Source organism: Calidris pugnax, unplaced genomic scaffold (genome assembly GCF_001431845.1).
Source record: "Calidris pugnax isolate Ruff unplaced genomic scaffold, ASM143184v1 scaffold11, whole genome shotgun sequence".
Lineage (NCBI taxonomy): Eukaryota > Metazoa > Chordata > Aves > Charadriiformes > Scolopacidae > Calidris > Calidris pugnax.
In genome coordinates, this window is record NW_015090803.1 from 8,217,517 (window position 1) to 8,243,367 (window position 25,851).

The 25,851-nt window shown below is 38.1% G+C and overlaps 1 protein-coding gene across 1 annotated transcript in view; it reads right to left on the minus strand.

Annotated features, from left to right (window-relative positions):
- The window catches only part of PLCL2 (phospholipase C like 2), a 99,584-nt gene extending 74,010 nt beyond the window's left edge, over window positions 1–25,574 (minus strand). The window contains exon 1 of the mRNA XM_014937878.1: window positions 24,999–25,574. Within this exon, the coding sequence (XP_014793364.1) occupies window positions 24,999–25,328 (330 nt within the window). The 5' untranslated portion in view covers window positions 25,329–25,574. The remainder of the gene's footprint in view (window positions 1–24,998) is intronic.
- Window positions 25,575–25,851: the final 277 nt, after the last annotated feature.

Genomic DNA, 25,851 nt, shown 5'->3' on the forward strand with positions numbered 1-25,851 from the left:
CTTATCCATTATGTAGTTTAATACAGTAAGAGTATTTTCAAAGCATATTTGCAGTTCTGTTTTAACCATATATATGCTGAAATAAAGACAAGAAAGGCAAGATGTCAGTAGGGCCTATACAAATATTTTTTAAGCTTTACTGAATTATAAAATCTAGATAGTATACTTATATAAACATATCACAAAAACGAGCTGCTAATGTTAGTGCTGTATTCTGTGCCTATCATTATTTACAACTGGTACAAGCTGCTGCTTTGTAATTAACTAATTTCTGTTCGTTACATACATTTCTAGCTGCCATGCTATAAAACCTAAGCAAACTCTAAGAGCTGCTGCAAGCATACTGACTACAGAATTCTCTCAGCAAATTTATTCTGCTCTTGGGTGAGAGATTACAAATGTTTGCACACGTTTGGCTAATTCCTGAAGGCCAGCAGTAGGAAAAGACATAACCTCTACACTGTCCTCCAAAGTTTAAAGAGAAGCAGATGCAAAGCTACGTCAGTTAAAAAATTACTCTGATACATTGTGATAGTGCCCATGGGAGGCACCTGAACATAGTAATTACAAACTGCCAGTCCCAGAGTGTACAAAAATAAATCGAGAGTCCATAGGTTTTGTTCTGTACTCTGCAAATTGCTAAACAAGAAATAAGGCTAAATTTGTCATTTGAGACCAGGAATTTTATCGTACATTGAGCTACAAGATCCTTCAGTATCAGATCATGTACAGGTATACCCCCTTTCAGTGCTGACAATGCACAATGAAATTCCCAGAGAGAAGGGAATATTCATAATTAGAGAGGTAAGAGTCCTTGAGGGTACCCCATTGGGAGTGGTAGAACTTAGGAAATTCATAAATAAAATAAAAGGAAAATGATACATGGAGAAGCGAGAAGGCAGAAGGTATTGTACCACTACAGCAAGTAGCGTGATGAGGGCAACCAGAGGAAAACACAGAGCACTGGTGAAAAAGATGACAAAAGCCGTATTCATTTTGTTCATTGTGGGGTTTTTTTTAAGAAATTAAGACTGGATTTTGGTGCAAGTTGATGAAGATGGGAAAGCCATTCTGTTTGACCTGGGAGACCATGGAACTGGAAGAAAAGGCAAAGGCAGCCTAAAGAAGTATTCATAAGGAAAGGAGAAGAAAGGGAGGAAGCAGTGACTTCTCAGCAACATTTCACATGCAACTAACCTAACCTTTGGGCCACTTCTCAGTTGAAAACAACACAACAGTGGAATGAAACTCAGTATTTAGAAATTATGTTCATAGAACACAGATAATACGCCTTCCCCACACACAGGTCCCTTGCAAGGTAAACACACCAGCATCAGAACGGCACTGGGCAGACAGGTTATAAATGGCAATATATGAACTACTTTCACTCTTACTCCTTGAATTAAGTATGCATTAATAATCAGTAGTTCTGAACACATGCATGCTAGCTGAGTGATTCTGCAACTAAAAACGACTGCAAATTTTTTTTTACTCCTTTCAAAGGTACTTTTCTACTGTGGCCAAGAACAGCCAGTATTAGGGCAGACACTTGGCTGCCACGGCCTGCTGCTGCGTCTGTACATCTTTTTACAGAAAGATTCTGAAAGTGGTCATTCCATTTAGAATAGAATAGAATAGTTCAGTTGGAAGGGACCTACAACAATCATCTAGTCCAACTGCCTGACCAATTCAGGGCTGACCAAAAGTTAAAGCACGTTGTTAAGGACATTGTCCAAATGCATCCCGAACGCTGGCCGGCCCTGGGCATCGACGACCTCCCTAGGAAGCCTGTTCCAGCATTTGACCACCCTCTCAGTAAACAAATATTTCCTGATATCCAGTGTAAACCTCCCCTGGCGCAGCTCTGAACCAGCCTATCCCTGAATGCCAGGGATAAGACATAGCATTTGTCTATTTCTGGTATCTTATTTTTATGAATTATACAAAACAACTTAAGAATCACCTATTTATCTTCAAGCTTGAGTGATTTTTCTATTATTTTGCTGTGTTTTATTAACACACTGCTCCTGCCTAAATATTACAAGCACTCTGATAAAAGTTCAAATGAAATGGAAAGTTACATTTTTAATTTCAAGTGTCTTCAAACTATATACTTCAGCAATTTAGAGAGATGGTTTTGCTCATGCCATTTTCTTTGAAATCGAAGTACTGAAACTCATCTGCAATCTTTATACTATTTCTGACTTCAAGTCAAGGAAATGATGCTGTTCAGCTGACCACAAAATCTACATAGAAGTTTTTTTCCCTAGGTAAGTATAACAAAGGCAGGGGGGAAGCCAGCTAGTCAGTCACATCTGTGGAGGCAATGCAGAAAAGCGTGATGATTATCTCGTTAATTAGAATCGGCAAACACTACCTTTCTGGTCAGATCTTCATTTGAGAACAGCACGTGCAAAAATTCTCCAACACAACACGGGAAGTTAATTTTTTGCTTTTGCTGATACGACCCTTGCACTATTGTGTTTAACACTGAGCTATATAACAGCTGCTTACTGTGAGTGCACTCAACTCCAGTGAGTGCAAAGTGCGGTATCGGGACAGTTCGGATTCTTCACTTCAGCGCTGCACCAAAAAAAATTAAATTGGTTCTTCAACATTCTATGACATTTGGCATCTCCTGTCTACCTTCATCTATTAGGCATTATCTTTTTCTTAAGCTTTAAAGCATTTAAAAAAAAATCCTACTTTATATTTCAAGGACTGAAAACACAGTAAGAGAAATAAGTATTAGAATCTAGCAGAAATATTGTTGTTCTGCAAAGTGTCTTTTTTCTTCACCACCATTCTCCAACTTCTAAATGGATGTCAATTAAGAACAAGTATGTTCTTCCTACATTCTATTTAACTTTGGCAAGTTTTAGATGTTCAATTACAACAACTAAGAAGTGTAAGACTGCCAAGAAAAAAAAGATAAAAATACCCACTTCAAACAATCGTTTTTAATAGTATAATATCCTTGTTCCAGCATTAACAGTTCTAGCACTCTTCTAATCCTAAATCTTAAAACATAAGCAGTTTCTCACTCCTGTTTGAAGATGTAAGGTCAATAGGACAGATATGCTTTAATAGGATTAATAAACTTTCCCTAACAGTGCACTAACAAAAACCCCAACTATTTGGCATTTCAGTAACAGTGGACCAAAACTTGTTTGCCAGCAGATGTTTGCACAGCACCCCTCCTCTTCAGCTTCTATATGGTGTGAATGAAACACAGTCTGCAACACACGCTTTGGCCTTCTACCATCCTGCAGCTAAAGAGAAAACTGGCCAGAGAATAAATCCAACACTGTCTTGGCACTGCTTCCTCCTGTTTGTAGTATTAATACTGTGCTTCTTTTTAACCTTTTCTCCCTAATGTGTTTCAGTACAGACCATTTACAGATATTTTTGGCAGTGGCAGGCTCGGATGCCAAGCTTGGGAATGTATTTTTCCGTCAGTAAGAGTTCAGTCTAAGGCTGCCTTCCCAGCTCTCTGTTTCTCAAGGCTTCTGGTGACCTGTTTGCTGCCTCTTCAGCTGCTGCATGCAAGGCTAGTACACTCCACAGTAAACCAACATGCAAGATCTTCTACAGCAAAACGGTTTTCTTTCCAGTTCCTCCATTTCTGTTGCATAAAACCACAAGAAGAGCCTGAGATACTAAGGGCACTCCCATGCTGAGCTCTGTAGCAACACAGAAGTAAAACTAACACTGCCTTGTTTTGACAAATATTCAAAGAAACATTAGTCAGAGAACATACAATGTATGTTCACGTGTCAACCAAAGAGCACTTTAGCTGGCAATATTCCGATGGCTACAGAAAGTAGTAATAGATGTATGCCAATTTAATTAATGCTAATTTGGCACTTAGTGTATCTCTCATTTAATTCAAAACCGTTCATGTATAAAATTGCACCTATTTCTGCCAATGTAGTTAGTGACAGGGAAACACTTCAAGTCAAGCTTTGCATTTTGTGTAAGTATTTAATACTTTACTTTTCAAAAGCCCCACATACACTGAGGCACAACTAGGAGAATCAAAAATCTTTTATTTTCATTATAGAGAGATAGTAACTTTAAGTTTACCCTTTAAGTCAACCATCTAAATAAAAATTTTATAAAAAGAAAAATACATGAGAGCTTTCAAGAGCAGTTAATTTAAGGTCCAGTTTTGAAACAGAAAATGAAGAATAGGGGATACAAAATCTAGGACCTGTTTCTCAAACTAGCTCCTGCTAAGCTACTCACCTGTGTAAGCAGTCTGAACAATGGAACAACCCCTGCGGTAACGTCTCTACAGTTTCTGTGTAACAGTCTTTATGTGAAAAACAAACTTATTTTTCCCAAACATAGGATTATCATAGATCATAAGCCACACCACTTTCTCTCTGAATTCGAGTTTTTGACAGTTCAAGAGCAATTAATTGTTTTAAAATGTTATTAAAATATTATCATCTTATCAGACTTTTTGACCCACATGTACTAGATCATTCCTAAAAGCTGACATACAATTACTGAAACTACCAGGAAGTTTGATGCACTGGGTAGATGGTGAGATGAAAATTAGAATTTATCAAAGTCTCTCCCTGTTATTAAAATTAAACTTTGTACTTTGAAAAACTCATGAAGATTTCAGCTCTCCGGCACTGAAAGGTAAATTGTCACCCTTGTCCAAATGACCAGGGCCTGTCATTTTTTTTTTGTTACAACTGAAAAAACATGATAAAACCTTAAGATTTTTCATTAACACCACTCTATTCTCAACTGGCAAAATGATGGGGAGAGGCATGTATGTTTACAGAAATGAGAAAGAAACTGGTATTGAGGGCAGCCAGGGAAATTTGAAGACAGAGCAGTTGCAACACCAGCCTTGATGGCCTGTGTGCTGTGCCAGCATTGCAATCATTCAATCTCTATCACAGATTGAGCCAAAATTTTTAATTAATGTATATAATTCTTAAAAATTTAAGTACTCTAAAGAGCCATTAAAGCATTTAAAGGCAATCACTCTTCAAATCCACACTAGCTCTATGCAAGTTTTCTGATCAAAAAATCTATCACATTCCCTACATTCATCACCATCAAAACACAAGAAGTGGTTTACTGAAAAGACATCAGTGTACCAAACTGAAATACACACAGAGAGAAAGCCCAAACATAAATAAATATAATAAATAAATATAAATAACTATAAATAAACATGTGTTTATTTGGGAGAAGTGTATTGCTCTGACGAATCCACTCTGGGACATGAGGAAACCATGGTCACGCTGGGATGGAGTTAACTTTCTTCACAGCAGCCTGTATGGAGCTGTGTTTTGGACTTGTGAGGAGAACAGTGTGGATAACACAGCAGTGTTTTCGCTGCTGCTGGGTAGTGCTTGCACAGCGTCAAGGCTCTTTTATCCCCTCTCTCTGCCCCCACTCCAGAAAGTAGGCTAGGGATGGACAAGAAGCTGGGAGGGGATATAGCCAGAACAAATGATCCAAACTGGTGAAAGAGATATTTCACACCATATAACATCATGCTCAGCAATAAAATTCAGGTAGCAAAAGGGGAGGGTTTGTCTTCCAAGGTAGTTGTTTCTCAGAAGCTTGCTGGTCATCAGTCTGCTTATGGGAGGAGGTGAGTGATTCTCCTTTGCATCACTTGTTTTTCTTTCCTCTTTCCTTCACTTTTTAAATTGTCTTTTATCTCGAATCACGAGTTTTCTTGCTTTTGCTGTTCCTACTCTGTTTTCTGGCCGTGGGAGGGGAGAGCGAGTGAGTGGCTGTGTGGGTCTTGGCTGCTGCCCAAGCTCAACCCACTACACAGGGTAACATCAAGATCCTTTCCAGCCCTGTTTTCTGCTAAAAAGATCATCAGTAGCACCTTCTCGGGATTAGTAACACTGTCCTTGTTGTACTTAAAAGACCAACATACAGAGAAAAAAAACCTGCAAATTATGGAGGAAAAATAGCCAAGAAAAATGGTGCAGAGCAAGCAATAAAATGGGTGAATTTCTGACTGAGAAAACTTACCAATTCAACTTCTTCTAGGGTTGTATTCTCATTACTTTGATACTAAACCTGTATACACTCCCATAAGTCACAGAAATAATTTTAGATTCTTAAGTTAGAAAGAGTTGTTTTACCACGTTGTTCAACAGCTATGTTGCCAGAGTGTTTCCAAATTTTTTCTCAGTACCCCAGAAACTGCCATTTGTGTACTCTAAGCAGTCACAGTCCAGATTGTATTTTCTAGATTCTACTTCCAAATTATCTGTGGCTTCTAGTAGTCTAGACAGAAAATGAGTCCAACAACCTTCTGAGGAACTAACCATTCTCCATTATTTCCCTTGGAAGGAAAAGAGATTTCTCCCAAGGGTCTTGACTGAGACCAGAGTTCAAAGCCTCCAACTAGTGTCAAAAGTAACAAAAGAATTCTCACTTGAAAACAAAACTACAATTCCTGTGAATCCTCCAGGCAGAGATTCTGTCATTCTAAGCAACCAGATTTACAAGGTCACCTTACTTAGGTTTCTGGAGTTGGTATTTGATTCTAACTTGAATCTACAATAATTAAAAAAAAAAAAAAGTATTTTTTTAAAAAGCATGGATATAATACGAGTAGTTTTTATCTTACTTTCATTCAATCAATAGTAAACACATGGCAGCAATAAAGACTGAATCCTAATCAGAGCTGTGGAAGAAATTCTCTCTTGTAGCCTTAACTTTTCGGGACGAACACTGAGAACTGTCATTTTCACATCTGCAGAATATTCTCCAGTTCCAAATGGTTCCGATTGACCTGCTAAGGACCCTCCAGATCAACTGGATTTTATCAATTCCCACCAGTATATTACTAAACACTATGGACAATCACAAAACACTTTTCTGTTCATTTTCATCTCTCATACACACCACATTTCCCCTCCTGCTGAGCATGAAGAACTAATTCCAGTACCCACCATGAGACAACCACAGGTATCTCAAGTTCAATGCAAGAACTTTGTTAATGGATTCAACCAGCAAGCAATTTCTCTTAACAAAAAGCCAGCTTGAACTCCTTGAAAAGAGAAAAAGGCATCAAGAATGAAGAAAATAATCTTCCTCTCTCTCACACGCAGAAGTCATCAAATCATTCCAATCATTTTCAGAACTAAGAAGGGTTTTCTTTTTTATATGGGTAAAAGAGGTGAATAGACGGGAAAGAGAATAAGTAAAAGAATATAAAGTCTGTATCTCCCTAGAGAGGCTAATTCTGGGAAGAATAATTCCAAGCAGATTTGCCAAAACTAGAAGAAACAGAGTGAGCACGTACTGGAGGAAGGCTTCATCTAAACCGAAAAGGAGCAGTGTCAGCAATTTAATTCAATACTTTTCTGTGACCTTTGAAATTTTAATAGCTGAGAAAAGCCGTTAAGGATTGAATAGTGCACAGTTTAAGATGATGATGAATCCTTTGTGGAAGAATCACAGTAACAATGTATACTCAAATAAGAGACGGGATAGAAAGCGACTGTGCTTAAATAGCGAACTAGGCTAAAACAGAAGAGAGACACTTAAACAATGCAGACAAACAAGATGGAGAAACAGGAATGCCAGGCTTTAGATGAGGATGTTGATGTGACAGACGTTTCAGAAACTCAACGTAACGAAGACTGTCAGTGGGAAATTACTACCAGCGCCGAGCTCACGACGTCAGAGTTAAGCTGTTAGTGCAGAAGAGTTCCGCTATAGGTGAAAGGTGGCTTACACTTGAATCAGATAAACAAATTCTGTCAACACATACAACAAGATTCCCATGCTTTGAGATTCCAGGTGTGGCCAAGATGCTTTCACATACTGAGGAAAAAGAGGCCAAGGGACTCAGCACAGCGTTGTCCCCATGCAGTATCTATTCAGTGCGCGCTTGCCCATCGGTTTATTTTGTCCTTTTGCTCATAATGTGCCTAGATGTCCTTCAGCTTCGCCTTCTTTGCACACTTCTCAGAGCCTGCATTCAAGCACTCTTCTGCCTCCCCACTCTCACTGGAGATAGGATGATTGGTGAGATGCAGAAAGGCCATTCTTAACAGAAGACTTAAGAAAGAGATGTGTGTTTCAGACTAAACACATTTATACTCTGTTTTTTAAGTCCCTGATCCACTTCTAACGCTGAGGATGGTTGCCCCACCACGTTTGCCATACAGTACACCACTGGAACAGAGCAGCTGCTACCTACCAGCTTCACAGCTTCCCAAAGCCACCATTTATTCTCCAACAGGACACTGGCTAGACAGAAGTGAATTTTACTGGGGAACTTACATAGAGCCTTTGCAACAACACCTGAAGCTACTTTCGCTCATGGCAAGCATCCTACCTCTGCATCTGGCCCTGAGAGAAGAGGAATATATATAGGTAGCTCTGAGCTACTTCCATTTCCTGTCTCACAGTGTGAAGGAAAATGAGACGTAGAAGAACCAGAGCACCAGAGATGTGCAACTCCGGTACTCGTACCTTTCCCTTTCTATACACACTTCCCCTTAATGGTGCGTGGTGTGTTTCCCTTGCCGTGTGTTTTTTAACAATACAAACTTGTTGGAACAGCAAACTGGTATCACTATGGACCAGAAACCAACTGGCCCGTTTGGAACATCACAGCAACACAACATTCTCTTCCTGTGTAGTTAATCAACTCCAAGCCATAAAATAAATATGAAGGGTAAGCAGTATTTTCAATTAGTCTTAAATTAAATAAGGAATATTTTTAATCTCTCTGCTTTTAAGTTTATATTGGCAATTTTAAATGCAAGTAGAATTCTGTTTTATTCACACATCTGGCTCTTCCAATGAATCCTATTAATCAAAAACATTCCCATGAATCAGGAACAAATATCATTAAAACCACAATTTTTATTCAACGATACTCATATTAAATAGGGTATTTTGTATTCCTGGTAAACTGGTCTTCCCCTTAAAATACTATATCCAGCAAAATAAAAATAGTCTATTCAATTAATCTTGCACATTGAACTAAACAGAACAAGCTTACAAGTTTGAAAGAAAATGACAATAACTTTATGCTATTACCTTTTAAAAGAAAAGGTTCCAAAAAGATAAAGTGATACAGAATGGATATGCATGCTATAAGAAGAAGAAACACCTATAATAAAATAATTTTATGCACAGAGAAAAATAAAATGACACTAATATTTTTATTCTTCTTACTTACCAACACAGTTCAACTACCAGAATTTAAATTTAAGAGGCAGGCCAGAGAAGAGAGTCCCCACAGAAACAACAACAAAAAAAACAAAAAAGGTAATGTGTGGATGGAATTAAAAGTGAAGGAGTTAGATGATGCCACCTTAAAAACCAGCCTTTTGCATCAAGTGCTTATTTCCTTCCATTTGAAAAACTGGCAGATTTGTTTTGAAAGTATTTGTTAAGAAATATTTTCTTGATCACTGTTCTGTCCCTTACATTGATTTGTGAGACCTTGTTTCTTTAAGATGTACAAGTGCAAACAGATTTCTCATCCCTAATAAGCTTCACAATAACTGGAGGAAAACAGATTGTGAAAAGTTGAGCATAGCAAATACTTTCGGTAACGAATCTCTAAAGAATTTGATCAAAGAAAAACTGGAGAAAAGACACCCATAAACTGAAATTTTTCTAGTATTCATGGTTGAAGTTACAACTTTAAAGCAGAGTTTTTATTTTTAATTCTTACATGTAACCAAACTGGGTTATAAAATTCTAGCAGGTGTCACCTTCTCCCAACCACTTATTGTGAACACCAAAAGAAAATGTAAAATGTGAGGTAAGTTCATTTTTCAATAACAGTTTTGATTCAGTCTCCTACAGTTTTAGTACATTTCTTATGATGTTTTACAGTAACAAATTACATTAAAACAAAGATTTCCTGGAGGCAAGGAGAAATGGCTTTTCATTGCCTATTTAAAACAAATAATGAGTTTGGCAAGCTACAAAAACAACAGGGATGGAAATGAGGAAGTTTCAAGCAGCCTAATTTCTGTCTCTCAGAACTGCAGCCGGTGTAACACAAAGAATGACCACAGACATAGGAAAGAGAATTCTCCTGTATCATCTACATGAACGTAGCTGGATGAGAACATTTCTTAGTCTTAAGCAATGCAATTTATGACAGAAGCGCAAACATGGTTTATTTTCCTTAAAGTGTTGCCTCTCTCCCCTTCCTCAATGCAGCAGGTGCAAGAACAGGACTCATGTTTGTTTTCCCACTGGAACATTGCAGAGAAAATGCAGCTTCCTCCCTTCAATGACCATGACTTTCATTAAAATCAGGGTAGAAACAAAGGAATAATATCTTCGACATAAAATTTTATTCTGCCTATATTAAGAACGAAATCTTGTAAACTCAGAACCATCATAAAAAGAACGGTATTTCTAGAAGGACGGTTAAGAAATTTCACATTAATTTCATACACTGTAATGCTGAGAGAAGATGATTTGACAAGTCACAGAGGGATTTTGCTGCTGCTCAACAACTGCCTCTCACAGTAAGAGCTCCCAAGACACTTTCCAGAAAGAAATTAAGTGGCATCCCAGAAAGAGAAAAAAAAAAAACAAAACAAAACAAAAACCACCACCACAAAGTACTAGTAAGTGTAGCTTTCCACAACACTACACCACTCTGAAATCATTTATGAGCTACCAAAGTTGTAGGTAAAGGACTCAAGAATATTTGCCTCATTCAGCCACATTATTCTTGGCATAAAACTCATCCTGATCCACAACTAGAAACTCATTATTTTTTTCACTCAAAAACCCCCCTACTACTTAGCAACAAGGAACATATGCAACACCAACACTTCACACACCTCTTTCTGTTTGTTATCATATGTGATTCTACAGTTTTCTTTTAAACATTGTAACTCTTTTAAACGTTGTGACTATGATGTATATTTCAGCTATCTGTGAAATCACTGCATTTCCCCTTCGTTACCAGCCCTGAAACCTGATGACATTCCCAAGCCTCTGGTTTCAGAAACCTTGGACTCAGATTTAAATTCCTGCCAAGTTGTTGGCCTGAACTAATACAGAACCATTTTTTTTTCCTTTCTAGTATAACAAATTAAGAGCTTTGAATTGTGGCCTCACTCTCTTTTTCTGAAGTTTTGCCTGTCAAAACCAGCATTTTAAGAATTTGTAACTATGAGACCTTTTTTTTTAACTGGTATACTTTAGGTTCTCAGAATTCTGTAACTAATTGTAAGTTTTGAGAATTTTGTAGAACTGTTTATCCTAATTTCTTTTCCTCTAGAGAAATTTTCATAAGTAGTCAGCTAAACAGAAGTTTGTGAGCATCTGATTCTTGTTATCACCACAGTATGTGGATAAAGCTTGCAGGGCCTCTATTCTAACACAATTCAGAAATAAATGGTAATTGCTCTCAAACTGCTGAAACAAAGAGTTTAAATATAGGATCCATTTAAACAACAGTTAACATTCTTTCAAACATAACTAAACATTAGACAATTAACTACAAAACTCATGAAATCTTTGCTAAAAGGAAGAGTTTGAAACTATTTAAAATACATATTAGCACCTTGCTAATCTTCCTAATTAAAAAAAATTAAGAAATAAAAGAATATGACCAACTATGTAAATTGATAAAAAGTAAAATGGTTTATTAGTATTACATTCTGTTATCTACTGTTATTTGCCTGACATAATAGCTGTCTGTATAATAATCAAATGGTATTCCAAATGTTGTGGCAAACCTTATAATACCTGGTGTTTTCTTAAAGTCCTTATGGATACTTGTATCTCAGAATCTCTACGTTAACTCAAATCATTTTTCTATTTACACATTCCTGTGAGGAGAATTGGAAAATATAGTGCACATTCAGAATGGCTTAAATCAAGGGAGCACTAACAGGAAACCAATATATTAATTTTCAGGTCTTATGATTTTTAAAGAAAGTCAGAGTTTGAAGATTTGACTTGTGATTTTTGAATGTTAAGGTCAGACAGTACTGTAGGTAAACACACAGGAACGCAAAATATGTACTTCATACGCTTTATCTCAAAGGGTTTCATTCAGTTAAACCAAAGAACAGGACAATCGAAGCAAGCAAGAGTACATACTGTCTTAAGCAACTGGGGGATCAACAAGGGAAGAAACTTCAGCTGAGGAGTCTCAAAAAGTTCAAGGACAAGGCTGAAGGCTATGCTATGAGCCTGCTTTTCATGAGGACTTCAAGTCAAGTTCATGGACAGAACTATTCAATAATACTGGTTTTATCCTGAATACAATCAGAAATCAAGGATAGGGATGGTTACGAAGGGCTTTAAACTGCATAATCAGCTGATCAGTGCAAGACCAATGTTTACACTGTCCTGCAAGGACCTCCAAAAGTTTGTTAGCGATGTCTTCTAGACAAGTCAAGAGGAAGGTTCATACAACTGCATTGTTAACAATTATATAAGATTTTTAAATCAGTGGACCAAGACTTCACTCTGTATTATATTTTTGAAGAATCCTAAAATAAAGAAGTAAACAAACACCAGAGCCCACCTGGCTTATGATCAAAGAAGCAAATAGAAATTTGCAGTAGAAGTCCATGACTTATTCCTATCAACCATTGTAAGTGGTGCAGATCAGACATTTAAGATAAGAAAGGGTTATGAAGTGTGCATTTCTAGAATAAAGAACTTTATTATAAATACCTTAAATACTAAGCAAAAATAATAGTAAGGAGTAGCTTTCACTTACTAATTTTGACTCTTGCAAAATTTAGTGACATGGCAGACAGGGGTAGGTTCTGAACCAAACAGAAAAAAAACTAATGTTGCTCTGCATTTCTGTTTTATATATTAAATAATTTCACTTGTATTTTTTTCTACAAAAACTTGTTAAACATTTAACAACTACACTGTATTTTAACAGAACACAACAGAAAATCTTTTTTTCTCCATCATGTCAGCCGCAAGTATCATTTAATAAAGTACTCTGGGCATCTACCAAATTAATATAAAACCTATTTTGTGGTGGACAATTAGGCACCATGTTAAACACAAGGTGGTATGTTTTCTCAGCAAAATATGCATTTAGTTAATGGTATTCCAAGATGAATTTTTACTAAATTCACCACAAAAAGTGAGAAAGACCTGAAATAAATTCAATAGTTAATTATTCACTTCAGAATATTTCCAATACATGCAGGGATTGTTTGCAGACTGTACTATAAATCTAACCACTAGAATCTAATTTTTTTTTAATAGAATTAATTCAAGATTCTTAGGTGTGTGGCAAGGGGTTAATCTTGCAAATCAATTTTTAGAGGCCAAGGCTTTAATCACAAGGCTCTTTTTTATCCTCCCTGCCTCCCCCAAGTGATTATAGTAAATTTTATATATCCGCTAGAGACAGAGTTGACTTTGGGATTAGATGTGGAAGAAAAAAGAAAATGTATTTGTTGTAGCTGACCACGCTGAAAGCACGTATTTGAGCTATGATTTCTGGTTAATAGAAAAATGCATCAATAATTACCACAATAAAAAAAGGTAAATTTTCTCCTGGCAAGGCAGGAATTCCTTATATACTATTTTGAGAGGTTAAATTCAATATTTATGGACAGAAATACTAATATCTGTATGTAAAAGAATGTAAATCCATGTCACGTTCTATTCCTGTTATTCCAACAGAGTGTGTATCGCTTTCAAACAGAAGAAAAATAATATGTAATCAGAGAGTTTAAAGCAAGCAGTAGACTTATTTGAAGCTTTGAAACTTAAGAATTACATAAAGATAACGCTTACAGCAATGCTTAGAAATTATGAGTCAGGCACTGGACTTTGTCGCAAAACGGACACATAAAAGCATGAGGATTCAAAATCCCTCAGAAATTCAGGAATAACAAAGGTTTTTTCTCCTGTCTCAGTACAGCAGCCTGATGGAGAACAAATAGGCTAATAGGGATTACTCCCCTCTTCAGTAGCCAGGAAAGTTGAAAGAAGGGGGAAAGAAAAGAAAGCAATTTCCCTCCTCAAAGAGAAAGGAAAGAAAAAGAAAATGAGCTGGGAGAAAAAAGGAGATAACCCTAAGAAAAACTCAGGAGACCATCCTAACAGACATCTCACATCATTTCTATTTTCAACAGCTCAAGTAACAAAGTGTTGGGATTTCCTTCCAAGATAATATTGTTGCACCAATCTTGTGGGACCTAAAAACTTCTAGTCATTTTTATCCTTCATTGCTTACTATAACCATTTAATAACCTTTTTAATCCTCAGACAAATTCTTCTCCGAGGTGAAATATTAGATGCTCTTCTATTTTCAGGAAGCTGTCTGATCTCATTGCTAGACTTTGTCTGAGTTTCCTAAAGACTAGAAATGCCTTCTTGGCTCTTCTGGACTCTGACACAGGTGTCCTGAAGAGCCTCATGCATTATGAAAGCAAATTAAATAAAAGATTGACTAAAATAATCCATTAGCATGAGTGTTGGGCAAGAACCCAAAAATTCAAAAATCTAGGACATCCAAAATACTATCAGATTGCATTTACAAAAACAAGGTCCTTTCATATTTAACAGCTTATTATAAAACGAAAGCACTTTTATAACTACTATATTTTGCAGCTTTATGCAATGCCCATACTATTTTATTTCTGTTACTAGGCAAACAAATGTACTTGACCACAGCTAAAAGCTAGGTGTGCTAATCAGCAATGTTTTTTGTCACCAGCACTGTAAAAAGACTTTATAACGTGTTAAAAGATTTCTAACAGAACTTCAGTCTCCTACAAAGATGTTAATGCCAGTCACTCCCACCACACGCACAGACATTCTTACACAGTTCTTCAAAGCGAAGGTTTTAAATATTTAGTAAGAGGTTTTAACAGCACTCCCCCATTGCCAATTAGTGACAGCGATAGCATTTAAATCTTTGATGATGACAACATAAAAAATAAATAAATTACAGACCAACTTAGTACCACAATATTGCTAAACCTTCATTATGTCCTAGTGGATTTACACATTTGTCTGGCCCACATTTGGAATACCACTTCAGTCATGCACCGCAAAAAACTAATAAAATGTAAGGAAAAAATACATTAAAAGGCACCAGAATGAAAAAAAGCACAGAAAAGCTTTAATAGGTAGAACAACTAAATAGATTAAGATTCTTGAGCCTGGGAAAAAAAAAAAAAAAAAGTGTCACAAACACCTTTTGACTCGTTTTTGGAATAGAGAAAGTGAGTAGAAAACAACTGTTTGTTATCTGTTCCAAGACAAGAACCAGGGGTTATCAGGTAAACAAGCTGCTGCCAGGTAAAACCAGGCAGGAAAGGACTTCTTCACGCAACCCACAGTTAAGAAACTGCCACAGGACTTTACAGTGGTGGAAAGCTTACAGAAGTCAAACTGGCCTTTGACAATTAATGGGGAAAAAATCCCTTAAATATTATCAAACACAAAGATGTCTTGGCTCCAAATCACTTAAGGCCGGGAGTAGATGTCAGGAAAGGGGCTTTTTCTATTCCTCTATCTCATAGCAGTGGCTGTTGGAGGCAACCTAATGAGCCAAATGGCTTTTTGGTATGATCCAGGGCAGCCTTTCTTGAATTCACAAGGACTGGCAACTTCTGAAGACAGGGTAGATGCATCTGTTGTCCCCAAAGCTCTGCAGTCAGCCTTCATCATAGGTTCAACCCTCAAACCCCGTGGGACTTAAACCCACTGTGAAGGTCAACAGCTTTGTACTCTCTTTCTGTTCTTTTTCTTGGGGGTTCACAAGCAGACATGAACTATTCCAGTTCACACAAAGTGTTTCACACACTTTGCTGGGAATAGAAGAATCTCCAATAGCCACTGATGGAGAAAAGCAGAGTGGGGCCAGTCTGTGGTCTCTCTGCTGCTGGAGCAGAATAAAGGATGGGGAGAGACCAAAGGTAGGAAAGGACAAACAGAAAGGGTGACACAAAACACAAGGTGACACAAATGAGAACCAGGCCAAGCAGGATAGTAAAGGACTGATGTTACAAATTCATTAGCAGCCTTACTTCTAATCTACAAAGTATCAAAAGTTAACACTCGCAACTAAAAGCAGTGGCTGCCCTCACACTAGACCATCACTCTAAGAGGAGACTCCAGACCAGGCTGGCCATTCACTGGAGACGGACCAGGCATGCGTCTACCAACACTCATGGTATGCATTATTTAAGGACAAATAAGGAACAAATAAAGTTGAAAAGCATCAACCTCAAACAATGGTTGCAAGATGCATCATTGCAACTACTACCACTGGGGAGAACAAACAGAACAAAAAAAGGAGAGTTGGAGTTTAACAAACCAAGTACATCCAATAAGCCATAAAATGTTTTGGGGGGTTCTTCGACACCAAGAAAAACATAACACTATCCAAACTCAAACTATTTATGTCTGCTCTAGCTTTCTCCACTATGTGGTAGTAACGTGCCATAACTAAATACATTCCTTCATTTCACATAAATATTACTCTTCAACTCTAGGATTCAGACTGCTTTTTGCAACAATTTGCTATCAGCATATCTAAAAAGTCTGTAAATGGTAAAATATGTTTCAGTTGATTTGAGATATTTCCTGAAGCAATTTAGTTCCAACTATTACTGAGTTTTTCTTGCCTTTGTAGCAAAAATGTATGTATTGTAAATATATAAATATGGCAATGAACATAAGTTATTATTTCAGCAACTAACTTTTTCTACAATATATACATGAAATATATTAATTCTGTTAATTTACTAAAGGAAAATGCATGGTAGAGTATATATAATTAAATAATTGATTCCTCTTTTGCTTTTTTTTTTTTTCAAATTGCTCCTGTACTGTTTAGACGAGTTACCTGAACTCAATAAACAACTGCCTATGCTAAAAGCACCAACAATAACTTGTAGGAAGAAAACAATCTCATCAAAAGCTTTGGCAGTGAGTGGAATTCCTCTCCTTTTAGCCCAAGTTACACTTAAATAATATAAATAATTAAGCAATGAAATTAAGTATTATTTTTTTATTTACAAAAACAGTCATTTCCACTTTATTGTAAGGACTGTGGCTAGAGTAAACCATTGACAGACAATGTCAAGCACTTCTGTTATCAGGAACTAGGCAATGAAATATATAAAGCATCCAGGATTTTCCATCGAAAGAAGTGCTTCATGAAACAAAAACTATGCAGACTGTTCTGCTGCTGCAGAATTTCACAATCACTCTTCCTCTCCTACCCTGTGCAAAAAAGAGCGTAAAGGATGGGGATATGTTCACATACATGGATGCCAACTCATCAAAGCACACACAGAACCTTACAATGCTCTGCCTTTTCTAGCAAAGGCTAAATAATAATGCTGGTAAGAAAAAAAGGACAAAGAAAAAAAGGAAAATAAAATAAATAAAGAAAAGAAGTTACAGTTACAGAAGCTGAACCATAAGAAGAACTTGAACATTTTGTGGAAGTGCTTCCTAACAAAACAGCAGCAATTCTTTTTCTTCTGCAATACTGATTATCTCATAATTTTCAAGGAAATATCAAACACTTTCAGCAATTTTTGCAAAGTTATTAGGACATTCATGATACTAATATGCATAATGGCAATTGTCTGCTACATATTTGTAAAGTACATATTTCTCATATCAAAATAAAACCTACACATAAGTTTCTTTTATTAGAGTAAATATTTTAACAGTCAATTTGGAAATCTGGCTTAGTATCTTGTATTTTATATTTTTCATTTTATGAAAGTCTCAGCTGCTACTCTGGAAAGGGGTTGGTTGGTTGGTTTGTTTGTGTAACAGCACTTCCTGCCTGCCTGCGCTCATGAACTATGTACTGCAATTTCCAGAACATGACCTGTATCTGAAAAGATCCCTGAACACAGTATGCAAGCTGAAGTTCTCGGGAACATTTTATTACTTATTCCAAAGGGTCAAATGACATTAAAAGGAATCCCAGGAGAGGCAGAAATGAATCACATCTATTTAACTTTCCCAGGGCTGCACCAGTTAACACTGTGATCCTCACTCAGTACTGCTGATTCCCAGTCACATGACATATTGGACTCTTCACTGTCTTGAACATTGACGTTTTGTGAAGTCAAGGTCTAGGAGGGAAGAGGTGGGTGACCTCAGGCATGCTCCTCTTCAGAAGCAAGGCATAGATGGGTCTATACTGACAGTTCTTGACAATTAACTAGTTAAGTAGAAATTAAGAGATGTATTGCAGTCAAGAACACAGAATCACAGAATGGTAGGGGTTGGAAGGGACTTCCAGAGACCATCTAGTCCAACCCCCAAGATGGGCAACATATCCTTCCAAAGGATCATTCCATACATAATCTCATACAACAGGGAGAAGTAGGTACAGTGATGGCAGTACCCCATGCTTAAAAAGCATTTCAGATGTGAAAATCAACTGTAATTATAGTCTTTCTAAACACAACTGTGAAACAGGGAAAGATAACACTTGCTACCTACTCTTCTTAAATACAAACCAGCCCCTTTCAAAGCAGCTTTTTTTAATGCCAACACTCCAATCTAATAAGTATATTATAAATTTGCAATTACTGTCTATTTTTTTAATATATTTAGAGGGAAAGACATTTCTTGTAAATTTCATTTCTAAACTAGATTCTGCAACATCATATTGCCCAGTTTATAGGCAGTAAAAACAACTCATTTTTAGTTTAACCATGGAATATAGAATTTGAACTTCAATTTAAAATCCATTAGCTACAATAATTTAATGAAAAAAAAATCATATATCATTGTATTATGGAAATGAGACCATAGCTAAATCTGGCTGTTCACCTGAAGATGGAAGAGATGCATGCTTGTTAGTGTTAAGTTAAAATCAGAAAGAATCTGACAAATTGAAGATATGACCTGGAATGATTAGAATGCAGTCAGTAGGACAAGTACAAGCCTTTAAACTCTGGGCAGATGATTGCTTTTGCCCATATACATACAGGAATAATCAACCAGCAGTTCTGCATAGAAGGATCACAAACAAAAGGTGATTAAAAGACAAAGAGCATCATACTGACATTTATTAACAGTTGATTCTGTAACAGAGCAGTGGAGCAGAGTAGACTGACCTCTTGAGGTCTCTTCCAGCCCTATTTTTATACATTCTTCAATGCACACATGCTGCTGCTTTTTATCGTATTTCCCTCTTCTCCGTGTATGTTAAACGTAAATTATTATATACCTTCCTTCCTCGGAAATCTACTTGCTAGTCTATTTATATTTAGATTTCTGAATTTTGAGCAAAATCCCAAAGTTGAGTGCAAAGATAAATATTTTAGAATCAATATACTAGTATTATAATACATTTTTAAAGTTAATTTGGTCCTCCAAGATAGACAATTGGCAAGTTTTATTTAGGAGGGTTTTTTTTTTAATAGCGTCAGTAAGAATAATACAAACACCGACATCGTTATCACCCATGGATCAGCAAAGACTGGGTAACGATGCTATTGACTTGTCCTGTCAGTCTCAGTTTATGTTTTTCAGCCTTCCATGAACCAAATCAAATCATGGGAACAACGTATAATCTGTGAGTCACGGGCAGGAGACCACTGCTCTAATTTCTAGTTTAAAAAAAGTCTAAACTAACAGTCGTATCTTTAATCAAGCCCAATAACAGGCATCCAAAAAAAAACCTTAACAGGCATTCATCATGATTTTTAAATTCTATTAATTATATTTTTCACCAATGAAGAGACTGAACATGTTTTGTGGATATTCTAAGGATTTGGGGGTGGAGGAGGCGAAGGGGTTGCTATTATTCACACTAGCCAAGCTCTTTACTCAGTCAACAGAAATAGACAGGTAAGCTCTTCCAGAAGAGAAGTCAGACAAGCTAAATTCATCTGAATTAAGCTTGCTCTTCAAGTCATCTTATGGAAAAAATAGTTTACTTACTCTAGCCCATGAAGAGAAAGTAACTAATTACACGCTGAACTTGGATAAAGTGAATATTGTTGCGTATCTGTTTCTGCAAACAGATTGTTTCTTTTTTAAGTAGTATTAAATATATCAAAATAAAATTTAATTACTGTGGTCTACAGAAAGTACTAATGCAAACAAAAATATATACCAAATGCAATTCATGACATACTCAGTGGCTGTTCTATAACACATATCCCAGCCCACTGTCACTGTTAACAAGTAGTAAAATGTCTAATATAGATGTCTAATGTATATATGCTGTATGGAAACACCTAAGGTATACAGCTTTTATATGAAAGAAAACATGATTTAGGGAGAGCTACTATATGGTGTTAAGTATTGTTTTAAAATATATATTGAATTTTTTAAAATTAGGAAGCCAGTACCAAATAAGCAGTATAGGACGAAGAAGGAGAAATACAAATACTGATAGGTGCTGGTAACCTTCTATAGTCTAGCGGAGAGTCCAACAAATCAAAGAGAAAGCATGCCCTAAAAGAAAGCTCCAGGCTTTATGGAGCTGCAGATTGCCATTCAGATCTCTCATACTATCTGACAAACCAAAGTGATGAGATAGATCTACAATAAATCAACAAGAAGAAACTAAGAAACAAACAAACAAAACAAAAGCAGAAAAACCTGCACTTCGATTGTCTAGTTGAAAACCTGCGCCAGGCAAGTCTAGGAGTAGCACAACTATCACAGCCTTGTTTCCTAAATATATGCTTTTTTGGGTGTCAATTAACACATGTGCTCTCAGCAAAGTATCTTCTATTGTTGTTCTATTCATGGTTTTCTTCCAGGCAGATCTTCTGGACTAGGAAGAACTCAGCTCATACTGTAGCCTTATTGTTTCCAAGGGGAAAGGGCGTGGAGAAAGAAAGTACATGCTTGTTTTCTCCTTCTTTCCTCTATATGGCTGTTTTCTTTGAACTTAAGGAGCCTTAGCACTTTTGAGCCTGTGACAGCTCCATGAAGTTTACTTGAAAATGTCCAGCGCATTGAAAAGTTACTTGGGCATAAATGCATATATCGATATCTGTCTCAACAGCGTCACTACACAGACTTCTTTCACAATATGAAATTTGACTAAAAATCAGGTAATTTCATATATTCAAATTGATTCCAGCAACCTAACTCCTTTATATCCTTTTAGATGGAAGCTTATGGTGTATGATCTATTCCTGGTTCTCCACGAAGACTTGCTAACATGCGATTGTGGCTAAGGTAATTTAGGACTGCAGAGAACCTAGACCTACTGAAAATACTACTTTAGAGTTCACCATGAACACGAAAAGCTTTAATAAAGCCTCTAAAACAATCACAGCCATAGAAAATACTACATAACATTCTCTATATTTCACATTTTGCACACCTGACAAACAGTATGAACTAGAGATCATAGAAGATTGAATGAGATAATAACGTGTGCTGGCATTTTAATAAGAAAAATGATCTTGATGCATATGCTGTAGAACTCCCCAGTCACAGAAAGACAGAGACATAAGAATGTTTAGTTTCAAAAGGAAAGCTCTGCTGAAAATTATACCCTGGAATATCTACCTGCTAAATTTGGTTCCTCTTTTCTCACAGACTTTGGAATTTAGGAGTTGCCAATGCTCAGCAAGTGCATGACTTTACAAAATGAAAGCTTGAGTTTACACCCAGAATAAAAAAGGGAGATACCAATTTGTTTAAGTTATCAGCCAGGAAATTTATTAACACTGAGATCCGAATTACTATATGCAAACAAAAAACCAAACCTGGACATTGCTTCCAGACACATGTTGGTAAGAACAGTCCTGCTCACAGAATGTAAAACCGCCTTTCTCCATTTATTTCTCTTTGTTGTCTTCCTAAATAACTGCAGTCTCTCTTAAGTGTATCTCTTCTCATTTTATTACAGTAATACCTTTCCTAATACAGACACATTTTTCCAACTGGATCTCTTTCTGTCTAGGTCCACAGTTTTGACAAACTGTGAGTTTCCGTAAGCATTTATTGTTACTGGAGACCCCTGGAAGCAAGCAGGTCTCAGGAAAACTATACACCACAAGTCATTTGCTGCCTTAGAGATTCTGAAAGTCCTACCACCCCAAAGTCTCTTTAAGAAAGATGCCGACGAACCTCACACAAGGAGAAAACTAAAATAGTGACCAAAAGACCCACTACATAAAAATAAGTGGTACATAAATTTGTTCACAAATCAGGTATCTGAAGAGCCTAAATCCCATTTATGCACGATGTGTCATCACTATCCCCTCTGAAAAAAATCAGAATCTCATGAATATGGAGAGTAAGAAATAGAAAATGGAAAAGTCTCTATAAACACATATATGCAGTCCCGATGCCCTCAAGCCTGGTTCAGCCAAGGTAAGCAATGGAATAGGCTATTCCATAAAAACTGCTACAAATGAAGGGTACAATCTGTAACACTTTCTATAGGAGAGTGAAAGGCCAAGTGAACTAGCATGGTATGAAGATTGTGTTAGTTTTTCCAGTAATATTGGCCCTACCACCTGGCATCATCCTAGATGACACTTCAACCTCAAGGAGTATATCCTCTTGTACCAAACAAGAAAGAAAAGGCCAAAATGATGCAGGTGCACAAAACAAATAAAAATAGGAAGAAAAAAATATGGAACCAGTGAAAAAAAGAGAAAGAACAGAGACTGCATGTAAGAAAGGAAAGGAATAAAAGGCAGCCACTGCTCTGGTAAGAGTTATGAAAAGACAACCAATGGAAGTACAGACTAAAACCAAAATAAAATACATTTCTGTGCTTTTCATGCACAAACATGCGGTTCAAAAGAATTTCATCTCAACTAGAACTATTAATCAAAAGTCAATTTTCTGTTTGTGACTCAAAAGCCGACACAGTAATCGGCAGGCAAAACATTGAAGTATCACATATTCCATAAATGTGCATTTTATAGATCAACTAACACTGTTGTGTTTTTCATGAAGGTATGAAATCTGCATCTGTACGGCACAGACCTATTTCCTGGGGTTACTCCATATATTCTTTAAGAGCAGTTTTACATCATTGATGTAAGTTACAAAAACTCCAGGAACATTTTCCAAAAATAGATTACATTTTACTTTTTCCATCCTGTTTTACAGACTTGCTCTGCAAGAACAGACAACAAGAAGCATCTTAAGGTTTAGTACTCATGACAGATTTTCCAAAAGGTTTCGTATCGAAAACCAGGCACCTACACAACCTCAGTCAAACTACCTGTGAACTGCTGAACTAAGCAGGCAGAATAATATTCAGTATTTATGAACACAAGTGATTTTTCCCAGAAGTACTAAAGCAGTCGTATCTAAAATAAATATGGACCACATAACTTTAAGTGTAGTGTTGTCAGATTTTTCCACTCATGTCATAAATTACTCAAATGATAACACAAAGTTGTAGTAATCAGTTCTTGGCAGCTGAACAGACTACCGTTCACATTTTCAAAATGGTGTTCATCAATAGTAGTATCAGAAAGTTGAACAATTTTATATTCCAAAGTGCTATCATTTCTGTAGAAACTAAGAACCTTGACTTAGGTATTCATGAGATATAATTCAAAACATATTTCCTTATCTCATGCTTCTTGGTCTTAATATATCACATCTCTAAGTATTGTATCTTTGTTTGGTCCCCAGAGAGGCAGAAGTTTGCTTTATAATCAAATCATACACTACAAAATAGTATGATGGTATGATAACACACAGCAAACAACACTAGCATGTCTCTTGGGCTAACACAGAAAAAACAAAACAGTGTTAGGGAATATCAGAGCTGCAAAAAAATCACCGGTAAATCCAGTAAATATTAAGTTATTCCAACACCAAGCTCAGTTGCCCCTTGCCTATTGTTATAATTTCTTTAACACAAACACAAACGTACACGCCCAGCATCACTGCTCGAACAGGAAGGGTGGGTGCGGGCTGTCAAATGTGTTTCACTGCTGACTGCCCTTGCTCTCCCCTTGGTTTTTACAGCAAGGTCCAGGAGACGGTAACACAACTTGAGACACACTACTCGTCTCCAATTTCCACACATGTTTTTCTATCAACCAGCCAATAGAGCTCCATGTGCCGACTTTGGAGGCATATAAATATCTAAGACGACAACAAATCTAGCTGATATTGACTAAACTCAGTTCTTAATTACCTGAAGTTGTGCTTCATTTTACGGATAGCACAGCTGTTATACCAATGGAGTAGTTTCTCTATGTTCCATCAGCCTTTTCACTGGACTTAGGAAAGCTAACCCAAGACAAAGTGTCATCTCTTGGGAACCATGGATTGAAGAAAAGAGAACAACTGTGTTTGTATAAATAATTGTATAAAAATAAACCCTCCCATTCCTTTTTCCACTAATCCATATTCTATCTCTATTCTTTATGCTGCCCCTACTTTTCAAGCTGAAACATTAGCAATCAGAATATGCAGAGTTAAGGATAAATAGACGTTTCTATAGGTGAAGTGCAACACAGCCTGCTGCTAAACGAGCTGTCACTTTTAACAAGAAGAATGCTCCCTGTTCTACCTTCTCCCACCCCCAGCCCAATGAGATCCCGAATCTCCCATCACCTGCTGTGTGCCTGTCACACACACGCGCCAATGGAGCCACAAAATTGCTCTGCACAGGTGCATCCCAAATAACACGGATGCTGTGCAATCCATGTCTTTCCCTGCCAGGCTGGTGCCCATGTTGTCTTTTTACAAGCCAGCTAGTTTTTTTTCTCTCGCCTTCTCCAACAGGAGTTGGAGCCTTCTGTTTTAATAAACCTCAAAACACGCCGCCAACCCCCCCTCCCTCCAAAACACCCGAGCGTGGATGTACACAAAGCCATCCTCTCACTGTTGTCCACTTCTGACAAAGGAAAAAATCAAGTCTCCACACCACGGGGGGAGGGAGGGGAAAGAAAAAGAAAAAAAAAAGCCGCCTGTCCTTTCATCTAGAGCCAAGGCTGCGTGAGCCAAACCTACCGCCCGCATCTCCCTGCCTCTGTCACACAGACAGAGCCAAGACCCCGATGGGGAGGAGCAAGCGCTCTTACCTTAATTATGCTGCTCCTCCGGGGGATGCCGGGTTTGCCGTCTCGTTGTTGACTGGTGGAAAATCCTTTCTCTTTGCCGCTGCTCTCCGGGCTGGCGGGAGGAACGGATCCCGGCTCCTCGCCGGCTCCCGCCAGGGCACAGTCACCGTTGGAGACCCGGCTGCCGGCACTGTCAAAGCGGGATCTCCCACCTCCGCCGCCTCCTCCTCCTCCGCCGCCTCCTCCTTCCCCATCTCCTGCCTTGAAGGCCACCTTCCCTTGAACCGGCCCGGGGGAGGAAGGGAGCCCCCCGCCACCGGTGCCGCCGCCGCTGCTGCCAAACTCCGCCATCAGCCTCCCTGACTACGGCAGAGGCAGTACCGCTGCCCCCCTCCCCTCCTCTCCTCCTGCAGCTGCTCGGCGGTGCCTCTTCTTCCGCTTTCTCTATATTTACGAGCGGGGGATTTTGAGCAAAAGTCTCTCCCCTCCGCACATTTGGCAGCCGAGGCCGCGCAGCTCCGGGAGGCGGGAGGGGGACGAAGGAGGGAGCCGGTGGGGGGGGGGAACAGACGACACGACGAACGCCTCAGGCAGTTGGCGCCTGAGCGAGCGACCAGTCAGTCCTTCAGCACCTGGGGACGGAAAAGAAACGAAAACGTGACAGCCGGCCCTCACACGAGGCGGCGGCGGGCGGGGGAGCGTTACACCACAGCGCGCTCCCCTTCACACTCTCACACACACACACACACAGAGACACGCGTGGGAGGGCAGGCACCGCGCCGGCCACACGCGCCACCCGGCGGGGTCCGGGCGGGAAGGGAGCAGCGGGGACAGGGGAGCGCGGCCCCACCGCCGCCGGGGGGGAGAGGGCTGG